This window comes from Podarcis tiliguerta, assembly GCF_965153285.1.
Source record: "Podarcis tiliguerta genome assembly, chromosome: 2".
Classification (NCBI taxonomy): domain Eukaryota; kingdom Metazoa; phylum Chordata; class Lepidosauria; order Squamata; family Lacertidae; genus Podarcis; species Podarcis tiliguerta.
In genome coordinates this window covers 94,448,726-94,463,212 of record NC_139535.1, presented here as the reverse complement: position 1 = coordinate 94,463,212, position 14,487 = coordinate 94,448,726, and the positions used below count along the sequence as shown (strand labels likewise).

Below are 14,487 nucleotides of genomic sequence, written 5' to 3'. Positions count from 1 at the left end.
GATCTTGATTGTGTGTAGACTGTAAAAACAAAACAAAAACCAGGTATTCACTTTCCATTGATTCAAGTATAAAGTAGTGTGCGTATGTATCCTATGTATTTGTGTGTGCATATAAGTATATGTTGTGTACTGTGAAGTATATCTTTATGGATGAACTGCTGCTTTGTCTGAAATAATCACGTTTATCCATGGAGGGCATAAATGCTCAGTTTTTAATGTTGTCTTCTGCTAAAATGGTCGTTCTGTATCTCAAAAGCTGGGACCAGTGAAAGATCTACATTATCTATTACCCATTTTCATTTGGCAGTACCTTTGCCAAGTGTTGTTAAAAGGAAAGTGAACAAGGAGTTGTCAGCTCAGAATATGAGAGTGTGAGCCCGCTTGGGGCAGGAGGGGTAGGAGTTTGTTGCTGGTTCAATTATTCTAGGTTCTAGAATAAATTCCAGCAAACCTCCCCACCACCCATCCCAAACTCACAAATATATTGAGTGTGTGAGCCACAGATGTCTGAGAATTCTAGCAAGGCTAGGCTAGGGTGGTGGCGGGTAGGTGGGTGGGGAGAGAGATGTCCCACCACTGCTTTTAAACTCTAAAATCGCTTTACAATTCAGAACAATGAGGAAGCTGCACATCAAATCAAGGAGACCCACAGAAAACAGGAGATGTGGGCTGGCTGAGTCACAGAAGGCTTGTCAGGTAGAGAAATGAGAGGCTAAGACGGATGGGTTTGGAGCTGTGCAATGCCGTGCAGCAACAGGGCAGGGATGAATGGGTGCTGTTTGCCTCAACAATGGCAATCAAGGCAGCTGCCTTTGTAAGCCAGGGCAGCTCTACGGAGAATGTGTGTGTCATGCGCTGTTTGAATTGATGCTTCCAGGGCTGATAGAGTTGCCTCAGTAACATGGGGTAAGTGGGGACAACCTGGGCTTATCCCATTCCCCGGTTTCCGCCCCATTCACTTAATGATTTGGCCGCAGCAGTGGGGTCCCTTCCCCAAAGCCCAAATAAAGCTGCCAAACGAGAGTTTCAAAATAAAAAAACACAGTGGAGCAATGATGTCTTGAAATATGGACTTGAAATGTGGTTGGAGGTTATTTTTGGCGGTAGAGGGGATGTTTGGGATGATCTGGAGAAAGGGGCATTGCCTCGAAGAACGGGGGGCAGCTGCAGTATCCAGCAGCTCTCAGTGGCCAGTTAGATAACTTCATCCAAGCCTCAGTGCAAATTAGTCTCTGCCCTTTCACACACACTACAGAAGCTGAGCTGTGTGGAGAGGAAAGAGTTTGGAGCTCAGAGCCCGGGACATCCCAAATATCACACACATTCTCTCGCAGAAAAGTCACGCAAGCCTCCCACTCTCAGCTAGCCTGTTGTCGTCTCTTACCAACCTCCATGCTCTTTTTCATGCTGGAAATAAGATGGCAGATGAGCTGTGGATGGACTGACGGGCACCAGCTCAAGGCATGTGCGGGGCAAGGAGTGCATGGCTTTGGGACAGAAAGGGGCGTTGCGGATTCCTGTCATGGAAAGACTAGGAGCCCTGGGCTTCTCTTGAGGGCGGCAGTGACACCTGGAAGGTTTTAAGTGGGAGGCAATGATGGGATGAAATCCAGGGCTGGAAATAACAGCCACCTTTTGGGTCAGAGTTGAAGGGCATTAGTGTAGCTATAAATGATGGGAAAGGAGCCCAGCCCTGAGGGAGCAGCAACTGATAGCTCAGACTGAGGGGTGTACTGTAAAGCCTTGGAATAAGGGATGCTGTAGCCCTGGCTTGGTATCCTATTAGTGTCCAGTCTGGAGCTGATTGCTTTGTTTAAATATGATTCACTGGTGGCTCCACTGATTCACATCAGGAGATCCTTAGGTGCGGCTAGCAGAATGTATCCATTACAAAGCAGCTGAACGGGCTTGGCACCGGCCTTGATGAGCCCTTCAGTCAGACTTTTCAGAACATTATTATCTAGCTCCACGGAAAGCCTCCCTCCTTTGGCCTAGCTTACAGAGCAGGGCTTGTTGCCTCAAACACCTTGTATTTAGGGAGAGGCGGTGTTGCTCCCTTGGCACAAGTGAAATTAAGCACACCGCTGCTTCCAAACAATGCCTCCCCTAGCTGGCACATTTTCCCACTGGGCTGGCCACAGCTTGGCCAGAGGACAGGTGCTGTTCTTGGTGCCTTTCTGCTGGCTGTACACTTCTCTCTCGTGCACTTTTCTTGAGTCGTAATGTCTAGAATCTCCAGGATCACAAAACCTTGCAACAGTTTGTCCCTGCCCTGGACCAGAAACCACCAACACACCTCTCTGTGAACTCGAATTCCCTAAGGTAATTGGATTGGGCACCTTCTTCCAGCCCTTGCAAGTTGAAATCAGGCACCCGGGTTGGAGTTCCTGATCCTTCCGAATGAAGACTGGACTTCCTCGTCCAAACTTGCCCAGAGTACCACATGCCCACAACTACTTTTCAGCAACGCATCATCTGCCCCTGTTGTGTGTTGTGAGGCCCGCCCTGGAGATTGGCACAACAGTTAAGGAAATCCCTATTCAGAAAAGGAGATGAAGACAGTGGCTGCTTGTCCCACAGTTTTGGGGTTCTGAAAGTTGGCTTTCGGCTAAGCTGTTGTTGATTGCTGTTTTATATGAACATATTTTTTTTGTCCTGATCTGCTTCTGCATGCAAAGTGCCTGTGTTTGACCAGGACCTGTGCTTTGCTCTTATTTGAGTGTCAGGGCTCAGCTCTGGCATACGGGAAGCAAATATGAGAGTGAGTCCAGTGGGTGGTTTGGGAACAATAGGTACTGCAACATTCTGAAGCAAATGAGTAAACTTGATTTGTAGTCTGGATGAGACACTACTGGAAGCCTCATGTAATAGTAGGGCACACATAAATACATTATAAGAACATCAGAAAAGCCTTGCAAGATCAGACCAAAAGCCCACCTAGTCAGCCCACAGTGGCTTGCAAGCAGGTTTCGTGTGCAATAGCACTATTCCCATCTTGTTTTCCCCATGCTGCTTCTGGCAGTAGAGACAGAGCACAGCAATTGTGGCTAGTAGCCTCTGACAGACTTAACCCTCCATGAATTTGTCTAATCCTCTTGTGAAGCTTCAAGCTGGTAACCATCACATACAGTAAATAACTAAAGGAAGAAATGAGTGCCGCTGAATTTGTGCAAAATGGTTTTTCCTCTTCATTTAAAAAAAAAAAAGAGAAAGCAACCAATAGCCATACATCTGTGGTTGGAGTTTCAAACAGGCTGAAAGACTCAAGACTTCTTCCTTTAGAAACCTGAACACTTTCCCCTTCCTTGTCTCCTTACTCTGACATCATGAATGAATTTATGGTAATTCTTGCCCAGTGGTGAAAGGGGGAAAGTCCCTCCCCCCAAGTGTTGTTTTTAAGGTGGAAATTCCTGTTTCCTGCAACTCATTTGAAGGGTTGGGGAACCAGCATAGCCTCGTTTTTTCCACAGACAGTGGTGGATGGCGTTCCTCCTGGTCATAATGGTTTGCTTGCTAAGATATTTGGATTCTGCTTCTATGAGGATTTTATAAGGATTTAGATTATTATTTTTCCTGGTTTCCAGTGGCCAGAGAGAAGTAAAATCCCCTGTAGAGCTCTGGTTTACTGAATAAAACCACAAAGAGTTTGAATCAATGGAAAAACATGGGAAGCAGTTGCTTTCTCAGCCTCTGTTGTGTTACTCAATGGATATTCCTTTCCTAGACCTGTTTTTGCCTCCTGCGTCCACATCTTGTAATGATGTAAAGCAAACTGAATTTCAAGAATTTAGTGGGATTGGACCTGGAATTCCCTTTTATACAGGCAAACTTTACAGTCAACAACGAAGGAGACGGATGCTGTGCTTCTTAAAGCATTGAATTACAAAAGCAGGGTAGGGTGGGAGGTGGGGGCAACTGAGCCTCAGTGGGCCCAGCAAATGAGATCCACCCCACCTTCCTTGAAACTTTGGAAACTTCTATGCTGAAAAAAGCAACCTGATCTGCAGAAATCATTTGGCGTTATCACTTGCTAATCCTTGCAGATCCCTAAGATGTTGCTAAAGGCACAGGTGCAGAGCCCAGTAAAATAGTTGGAAACCCTTCTTCGCCAGCCATGTTGCCACCAGACCCCAAGAGAGCCTTTTGAAATTCAATTTGAAAGGCAAATTTATCACAGCAACTAACTACAGCAAGCCCACAGCTTACCCCCATTTAACTTGTGCTCATTCGGCTTGGCAATTATATTGGGGGCGGGGAGAGAAAGGGGCAACCGTCTGAAGGGGGGGGGAGACTTTGGCAATCCCACCCGCCATTGAACCCAATGTGTTTTCACCTTACACAAGTTTTAGGTGCGGATCCCCAGAACCTAAACCCTGTATAAGTTGCGGGTTTACTGTATGCACCAACAAGCTGTGAATTGCTGGTCATGTGAATTAATACAGCAGGAAAACAAAGGGACAGCACCAAAACTACAGGTGAGGAAAGGAAGGAGGTGGAGACTCAAAATGATTTGATATCAGAAAACCCCAATAGGGTTAGGATGATACTTTTTTCATGTATGGAATAATATATCTTGTTGGCCTCCTTCCTTAGGGTCATTGCGTCCCTGAAGCGAACATCTCCATTCAGTTATGCGTTTCCCCCCTTTCCTTTCCTTTCCTCTCAATTATTGTATTTTTGGCTCGAAATGACTGGGAGGAGGGAGTTGCCCAGAGATGCGTTTCCAGTTCATGGGATCCAGGGGCTCCAAGCGGAGCGCGAGAGGTTTGGCTAAGGATTTGGCTGTTTGAGGGGTGGGTGGGAAACTGGAGAGGAGCTGATCAGCTGCGGAGTCAGGGGAGCAGACACTGCCAGCAGCTTGTGACTCACAGGCTGGGAAACGCTGGCAGGCGTGAGAGAGCTGAGGCGGGGGGCTCCGTTCTCAGGGAGACGCAAGCCAAGGCGCCGCACCACGGCTTCTCAGATAGGCTCAGCCTAGAAACAGGAACCGCCTCCCTCCCCATGCCAGGACCAACTGCTCCTCTCCTCCTTTCCTATTTATCTGGTCTCCTTGGCAGCTCGGCCTGAGAGGGCAACTCTTTTGCCCTGAAACGGCTTCAGAGTCTGTGGGGGCTTGGATACATGGCGGGGGTGGGGAAGTTTGTTTTCTGCAATGCATCCTGGGTTTGTCTTAGGCCTGGTAGTACTGCCCATACTCCACACACAGCTGTGGAAAAGCGGGATGGGAGAGGACAGGGAGAAGTACCGTAGCAACCACAGCTGCCGGAAATGGCACCGATTCAGCGGGATGGGGAACCGTGGGACGCAGAATGCTGTGTGGTCTGAGGCTGTGCTGCCAAATGGGCGGAGGTGCTAGGAATGCATGGCCACCGGCTAACTGATTTGAAATTGTAGCTGCAGATAAGGTTGCTTGTTGAAGGGGGGAGCTGTAGAGCACAAAACTCCAGAGCCAGGCTAATAGTGGTGTGGGCCTTGCTTTTTAATTGTCAGCTGTTCATTATACAGTGGTACCTCGTGTTAACTACTTAATTCGTTCCGGAGGTCCGTTCTGAACCTGAAATGGTTCTTAACCTGAAGCACCACTTTAGCTAATGGGGCCTCCCACTGCACCGCCGGAGCACAATTTCTGTTCTCATCCTGAAGCAAAGTTCTATTTCTGGGTTAGCAGAGTCTGTAACCTGAAGCATATGTAACCCAAGGTACCACTGTAATGCTAGGTGTGTGAAGGGACAACAAGGGGGGGGGATTTGGCCAGGAGCTTCTAAAAGCAGGCTAGTTGTACGCTAATCAGCAGTTTTGCCTGTAGCCCATGTAAAGTGGGTTTGGGCATGTGCTCATTGGCCCCAACCACTCTTCTGAGTTCCAAGATTGAGAGAGGTAATTAAACCTGGTACTGATTTCTTGATTTATGGATTGTTCTAGCGGTACTTCTGTGCTAGCTGTTCACTCTGGAATAACCACATCTTGTTCACTTGCTTTTACAGAGAATCTATATTATAATGTCACCAAATCATTGCCCTCGTGTTTTCTGCCTCTTTCAGACTCTAGAAAAATAATAATCACATTTTGGGGAAAGAGCACTCGCTTAAGGTGTAGATTACGTTAGCAATACTTTTCCTGTTTTTTGTTTGTAAAAAGTGTGGTTTTAATGTGTGTTTGTTATTTAAATATTTATAATATGCACTTCCTTCTGTCAAGGTGGCTGGGTAACATACAAAATGCAATAAAACCAGACTATGAATACCCATAAAACATAAATATAAAGACATCAGTAAGTACTGGTTAGCTAAGAAGTGACACTCGTGTTTTAAGGGCCAGCCTAAATAGTACAGTTTTCAGAAGACATCTGAAAGAAGGCAGGGATAGTTCCTGCCAAACATCTACTGGCAGGCAGTTCCACAGGGCAGAGCTTGCTGCACTGAAGGCTGGGCTCTTAGAGTAAAGGCAAACCAAACCTCAGAGATGTGGAGAAACATGAACAGTGCCACATCAGAGGGTGAGATTCAAGTAATGAGTCCCATCAGCAGAAGCCCACACAAGGACTTCGGTTCAGACAATTCCAAGAACAGTTGCAGCTGGCGTACTAGCCAGAACTTGTAAAAAAAAACCGCCCCTGGCCACAGAGGTCTCTTTGGCCTCTACTGATAGGGGTGGATCAGGGAGAACCCTAGATGCAGTACATGATTCTTCCAACCCTATCCAGAACAGGCAATTAACCTATCTCACAGACCCAGGAACCACTTGCCCTCAAGGCCATTTGACAGTGATATCAGGCAGGTGAACCTATTGCCATGCACCTTCATTGGCACACCCTCACTATTACCTTTCCTGTCAAATTAAATACTGTAACTTGTTTTAAACATAAGGCAGAATCATGTGTTCAGAACCTTCCCTTCTCCACCTGCATCGCTGTGTCACACCTTCTAGGATGCATACACACAGGAAAAACTATGCTGCCTCCAAAAGTCTAGAAACTCAATCACAATTCTGATTGTTAAGTTACTGCAGGATGACAGTAGGAGCTTACCAGCCAAACTAGAGAGACAAACTGGGCAGGGCTCTATGATGCCCAATTTCCTTTCTCAACCGGTTTGATGAACTCTTCCATTCCCAGGGGGAGCCTTCAGATCTCCACTGGGTATCTCAGACAAATATACAAAGATGTTGGTGGGAAGAAATGACGGGCATTAAAATTAAGATAAGAAAGTAGTATCCTGATCAGCCCTTAGTCATCTAATGTTATTTAATGCTCAGCATAGCAATAGTAAGGCACAAAATGGGAGATCAGCATTTTAATTCAGCTAGGATAGCCCTTTGGTGGTGATTCCAAGGACTGGGGTGAGGATCTGTTTTTGCTTACACGATCACTGGCGTACTCTGATGTTTCAACATGGAATTGCGGGGGACGGGAACACAAGTGAGCTGCGTTTCCTGTTCTGGGGTTCCTTTATGACATTTGAGGCTGAGCCTGAATATTAGGGAGATATGCAACTCCTGCTAGAAAGAGAAGTGCTTCTCGCTAGTATTTCCTTTCCCGTCCTCCTTTCTGCCCGAACTCTTGTGTCTTCCCACGTTCTGGGCAATTATATATCTGCTGACCTTACAAAGCCCTCTCTACTTATGACTGCATCACCCAGCTGAGCCCTCTAAAAAAATCCACACAACGCCACCTGGAAGAAATAGGAGTTCATTAGTACAGCTTTTAGATATTCGGGGTGCGGTGCGGGGTGTTGGTATGCACAAAACAACCAAAAACAGCTCTGCCACTCCCATTCTTTTCCAATACGGTATTTTAAAATTAGGTGTCACTTAATTATTTTTTTGTCAAACTCAACAGGAGTTTAGGGATGTTATGGGGCTTGGGCATCCCTTAAGGAAGGAAGCCTGTGGCACTGTTAGGCAGTTCTGGATAAGGTCTGAGATTCAGAAGCTCCCCAGGGATCTCCTTAGTGCTCATAGGTTTGTGCTTAGCCTATGGGAGAGCCTAAAGTGATAGGCTTTTAAAGCTCCATCCTGGGCTGGCTCTCTCACGCTGCCGCCGCCTACTCTGATCTGACCTAGTCTCTTCACAATGTCATGTCCAGAAAGGGACTTCCCTAGCTAGTGATCAGGCTCCCACCCCAGCTGTGGGGAGAACTGCCTTGGCCCTGCCCTTGTAACCACTTCCCCACACTCATCGCTGAGGCATCCCAGTGGGATTAGCCAGGGAGCGTGGGCTGGCTTAAAGAGAGGAGTACTTCCTGCTTTTTGGCTGGCTGCCTCACCAGGCACTCGCCCACGTCAAATACCTAGGGGTAATGACTAAAAGGTCTAGGACCGTTGCCCATAGATAGAGCACAGCACTATTTGCAGGCCTGGCCGGGTGAGCTGCCATCTTTTCTGGTAAGCTTTCCCCTTCACCTTAAGCAACTGTTTCACAGGCAGACCCCTTGCAGTGAGTGCCTTGGAAGTGGGAAAAGCAACGTAGGGGAACAGGCTTACAAACATTCTGCATCGAGGAGTTTTCCATTGTTAGCTCAAGTCTTTTGCCCTAGCAGGGCCTGGAGCAGTAGCCACCCCTGAAAAAGCCATCCACCTTCAAGAGCTGCTGTTACACCTGCGTAGCTGTCCTGCCATCTCACGGGCAGATACAGCCATGATCAGTAAATACAAGGAATCCCAAGTGTCAGCCATGGATTAAGAGTATTTCCTAAATAAACTGTTCTAGAGTCAGATCTGGCAAGAAATCACAGGCTGGCCTGTGCAGTAACACTGTGCATTGTCTAGGTAAGCGAGTAATGCAATGCAGGTTTACATGAAATCATCTGCTCCCTCCCATGAACTGTGTTCTCTTCACTGAGCAGGCTATTAAATCTCATTGAGCTCCCACGTCACACAGCTCCCATGGGTATGGACTGGTGCACAAGTTGAGCTCCACTACCCTCAGGGGCCTAGCTGATGTGACAATAGCTGCATTTGAGGTTTGCTACACTGGGGAAGTGGGTTCGGGATGTGTCTCCACAGGTATTGCAAAATTGCAAAAAAAACCCCAGTGGTTTGGAGGCCCAGTTGCAAGGAACTTGATTGCCAGAGAGTCATTGACTCAAAATGTAGGAGGCATGCGTTGTTTCACAGGAACTGTGAGCATGTTTGCACTCTATACAGTAAGCAATTTTTGAATACTTCTTTCTGGAGAACTTGCATCCATCCGGTTCATTTCCCTATGGTTCATTCTCCCTTCCTGGAGTCATTCTGGACATGGAAATGGAGGTGCTCAATATGCTGCGTCTGGGTTGTTTTCCTTTGCTCATTCTGCAGGGCTGGTACATTTCTGTAGAAGCTGCTAGTGTTGAGCTGACGTATGAGTGCTGACAAGGTCACAGGCTTGTATATTAAAGGGTTCTGTATATGTGCCAACTACTACCCAGGTTTCAAGGCCTAGTGACACATTTACCCACAGTCATTTGTTTCCTGATAAGCTTGTAGATGCACAACTATTAGTCGCAATGGATGCTCCCAGCCTTTCCTTGCTTGCATGCATCTAGGTACCATGCTCAGGAGATGCATCCAGTTTATGACTCTCAGAAGTCTTTGATGGGGATTCACATTAATACCAACTCCTTCCTCGGAGTAGACAGCAGGCAGATGATATTTGCCCACCAGAGCTTGCCAGATTGAGTGGGAAACTGTGTTTTTGCATCCAGGCACTGCATGTAAAAGCATGTAGGTGGGCCTTCACATCTGCTGAAAGTGTTTTCTTTCCTCTTCAAGCCCGGTTCCAGGGACAAACATTTCAATGAACTAGGATTTTTATTAGATTATGATGAGCTAGGTATTTAAGCAAAAATATGTATGGTGCTATTGCACAAATGTTGCTTTAAGTTTAGTGCTTAGGTATTTTATTTGCAAAGTAGCATACAGTACCATGAGCCTATGGACAGGATGACAAATCAAGAACTCAATAATTGCCACTGTAGAAAGTTTGCTGATCTTCATGCTGTCCATCCATATGCCGACACTCTTTCTTTTTCCTCCCTCTCCCTTCTCTCTTTGTGTGTGTGTGCATCTAGCAGGAAGTGGGTTGATGGGAAACTCACCTGCCTCGTCTTTTATGGGCAGCTTCCTCAGCAGCAGCTTGGGTTCAGCAGCACCGCCACATCCCACAGGCCCGGCGTCATCCCCATCAGAACCGGCCTTCCGCGGCCCCCACTCCGGCACTTCCCAGATTTGGTTCTCACACTCCCATGAAGGTAAAGGGGTTTGGTGGAATTACTCAACGCTGCCTTGGTGGAATATCCAGAAGCACATGGAAGAGGGGAGCGGTGCTTCTCAATTCCTATAAATATCTCAGTCCTGCCTGTATTCTATATGTGCACAAATTAAAAGTTCTAAATAATAAAGCCAAGAGAGCTGGAATTCTGTGCTTTGACTGCTCACATTCTGCTAACAGAATAATATTACGAAAACCAATACGTGCATATAAATGTCCTTAATTCATATATCAGTCCTGTCTCTCTATGTATATGGCATCTTCAAAAATGCAAGTTTTGTGATGGCAGAACAAGATGAATTGGTACAATGGCATACATAGGAAGTGCGAAAGGAGGGAGATGTAGGCATGCAGCATATGGATCTTTTGGGATTGTGGAGACTTGCATTTGCTGCCCAACCATCCATATTGTCACAACCACAAGGACTAGTAACATGACTTTGAAATAAAAAGAAAAGAAGAACAGTATTTTTGTGCCAGGCACCAACCATCCATAGAATATTTTGTGCATGTCAAATGACTTTGTTTAGGGAGGTCCCAGCATTTGTGGAAGAGAATGAGCCTCATTAATATTGACTTGAGTTTAATTCTGTATCGTTCCACGCCCCATTCTTAGGAAGGAGGGGGAATAAACTGTCCGAAAGGAACATTCTAGCCCAGGGACCAGGCCTATCTGTTTGAGAGCCAGTGTGGTGTAGTGGTTAAGAGCGGTAGACTCGTAATCTGGTGAACCGGGTTCGCGTCCCCACTTCTCCACATGCAGCTGCTGGGTGACCTTGGGCTAGTCACACTTCTCTGAAGTCTCTCAGCCTCACTCACCTCACAGAGTGTTTGTTGTGGGGGAGGAAGGGAAAGGAGAATGTTAGCCGCTTTGAGACTCCTTAGGGTAGTGATAAAGCAGGATATCAAATCCAAACTCCTCCTCTTCTTCTTCTTCTTTTTTCTTCTTCTTCTTCTTCTTCTTCTTCTTCTTCTTCTTCTTCTTCTTCTTCTTCTTCTTCTCCTCCTCCTCCTCCTCCTCCTCCTCCTCCTCCTCCTCCTCCTCTACTCACCATTGCTTGAAACTCTTGCTGCCTAGTTGTAACTCCCTAAATGAGAGTTGGGGGACCTGCCGCCCCCTCAAGATGTTGCTGGACTCCAGCTCCCTTCATCCCCAGCCAGCATGGTCATTGGTCAGGGATGATGGGAGCTACATTGAAACAACATCTGGTGGTCCAAAGGTCCTTCATCCCTTGTTTAAACTGTCCTGTCATGGAAGCCCAGAGGTGGGGCCTTCCCCTTGTATATATGCTGGCAGGGTGTTGGAGAGGGAGAGGGATAAGTAAGCAGGAGGGAACAATGGGGTTGTTTGCATTTTCTCCTCACTAGTGAGCTAACATTTTCCTTCTTTTTAGCTGCAGGAATTCCCCTAAGATTTCCCAACTGGCCCCTACTCCCTTCCGTTTTTTTGTTTTTTTTTTTGTTTTAATTGAAGAAAGGAGGAGAAACTTGGAAAATTCTTTTAAGAATGAACTTGCTGCGGTGGGGTTCCCAGCTTTGCTGCCCCTCACGCCCACCAGACCACCCCTTATCCTGGCCCCCAAATTCCCAGCCAGTCTCCCTCTCCAGTTATTCTGTCCTTCCAGCCTTATCTTGTGGGTGGAAGAAAAGAAAAAAATGTCCAGTTTTTGTGTTTCATCTGTGACCCACAGCCCTCCCCTGGGGGGTGGGGGAAGAGAACCAGTCTCCCCCGTTCCCCAGCCGTCTCTGCTCCCAAACCACAGGTCTTCCTTGAACCCCCTGGCCCTCCCTGCCTTGGTCCCATTCCTGGCTGCCCCAGCCGTGCTGCGATGATGCTCGTCCCAACTCTAGCTACCCTAATTCTTCGCAGTGTGCTTTCTTCGCTTCTCCCTCTGTGTCTCCCGCGGTGACTCGCTCTCGCTGAGCCCTTCCCCCAACATCCTCCCCTCCGTGCGAGATGCAGAAAGTTCAAGTGTGAGCGGCAAGGTGCTGCTGGCACGGTGCCCTGGCAGCCAGCCCGACTGCTAGTTTGAACGGCTGCCAGCTGGCTTCCGGCATGCTGGGGCTGCTGGGAGGGGGGGTGGGTCGGGGTGCAGGCAATGCTCTCGGCATCATGCTGACGGGCGGCCTGTCCGGGGGGGTTGTGTGTGTGTAGATGGGGGTGGGGCAGCGGGGCTGAAAGTGCTGGTGTGTGGCTGACTGGGGAGATTAACTTGGGCAGACAGAGAGAGAGAGGAATAAAGAGAGAGTTGGCTGCCTCTTCCTCCTAGAGAAGAGTCAGACAGACAATGGCGACGCTCAGACAAGGGTGCAGGTTAGGGTGGGAGCCGCTGGTGGCTTGGCCTGACACGCTACACGTAGCGATTGCCACCACTCAGATCCTAGCCCTGGGAAGCTGTGAGTCACCAGCGAAAGGAGCGTGGAAAAACTTTTCCTTGGGACTAGGCTGTGTACAGTGTCTGAGGAGATGTCTGTTGGGATTATTTGGGCTAGCTCTCATTATTATTAGTCATCTCTATAAATTGCAGGCATATATATATATATATATACACGTATATGTGCTCTTAGTAATGCAAAGTCTTTTCCATTCTAATTTTCAGGACGACAACCACATACCTATTAATATAGTTCAACATACTAGAAAGAAAGAAAGAAAGTGAAATACTGTCTAGCTCAGTGTTTCCCAAAACTCGGGTCACCAGCAGTTTTTGAACTACAATTCCTATCATCCCTGACCACCAGCCCTGCTAGCTCGGGGTGATGGGAGTTGTAGTCCGGAAACGGCTGGAGACCGAAGTTTGGGAAAAGCTGGTCTAGCTGAATGCACGTATATTATCCCCCCCCCCAAATTAATAAAGTACATGGCACTTTACTTTTTAAGTGGTACTTTTAGTTTTCTTCCCTCAAAGCAAACAAAAACTTTGTTCTTGTGTTCGCCAGTTTAATCCTACCAATATTAAACACCCATCTTTTGGGCCAATCCTTACTCTGAATTGTAGCAAGAGGCAGTTTCAGTTTCTGAAGTGCTTATAGTAGCAAGCATTCCTGTATTCTCCCCCAAATCTCTAGTTTGGTTTTAGTTTTCCCTTTTTTTTTAAAAAAAAGCACACTGCTGTTCCATCTCACAATATTAGTGAGATGTGTCACCCCTGATTGCTCTCATTTTACTAAGGAGGGAGCTGAGGTTAAATTGCACAGAGTTGAGGTATTTATCTGAAGTCACTGCAGATGAAGTCTCTGGAGGAGCCAGGAACTGGGCCCACGTCCCCCTGAGCGTTAACATCCAAAACCCAGAGCTAGCGTTCCTCAAGGCTGCAACAGGCAGTTCACCTTGGTGCCCATCAAATCGCTTGGCTCTCCCCTGCCTTCCCTCCCAAGTAAAATCCTTAGCTGCAGCATTTGACACCTTGACCCAGACACAGACTGGCAGGAAGCCAGGAGGATACAATCCTAGTAAAGGTTGTAAAGTCAGTGACTGTGTTTATTTCACGCCTCTCTGGTAACTGCTGCACAGGAATGGATTCAGGTGCATATGGTAGCTCCAGGTTCTTTAAGATCTGGGCTATTCAAGTTAATATTTGAAGAAGTTTCTAGCCTGCAGAGAGACCCCATCAGTGTGGGCCTGAGAGCATGTATTTTCAATCCCTTCAGCAGCTCCGCATTTGCCCCAGACGGCATATTCACTTATTCATTGCCTGACCCCACTGGCACATTTCCTCCTCTACCAATCCCATTTATCCATTCTCTCTATCGATTCTCAAAGCATTATTATTATTATTATTATTATTATTATTATTATTATTATTAATTTATTGGTAAAGCTGAAACCATGATGTGGAATAAATTATTGCAAATAAACATAGAGGTGCTTGATTTCCATAATTAGTCACCCTGCTGCAGAACTTGATTTATTTATTCCTACTGTATTTATTTAAGCCCAGGAGCATGCCCCAGCCTTGTGGAGAAGCAAGCGGAGGTTTTTTGCCCCCCCCCCAACTGCACATAATTGTGGGACTAATATTTGAGATATCCGTGCTAAATTTTATGAAGATTCCAGTGATTCATCAGCATTTTCTTGTGCTCATGCTATAGGGTGTTTTTATTTTCCCAAACAGCCTTTGTTTCATGTGACCCCCCTTCCCAAAGAGTCCCGTGGGAGCTTCTTCTGCCCAGCCTAGCACCAGAGGAGTTTTCTGCTGTGGTACCAACAATTTCGGACTACCTTTCTATTCACCTCT

At 46.9% G+C, this 14,487-nt stretch overlaps 1 protein-coding gene across 8 annotated transcripts in view; it reads left to right on the top strand.

Moving 5' to 3' along the window:
- Nucleotides 1-14,487, top strand: part of BAHCC1 (BAH domain and coiled-coil containing 1) — a 163,371-nt gene that overhangs the window by 107,028 nt on the left and 41,856 nt on the right. For 7 of the 8 annotated variants that reach the window (XM_083427160.1, XM_083427163.1, XM_083427166.1 and 4 more), the window contains one exon: nucleotides 10,050-10,229. In XM_083427160.1, the coding sequence (XP_083283286.1) occupies nucleotides 10,050-10,229 (180 nt within the window). The remainder of the gene's footprint in view (nucleotides 1-10,049; nucleotides 10,230-14,487) is intronic. The other variant, XM_083427162.1, reaches the window with a different exon arrangement.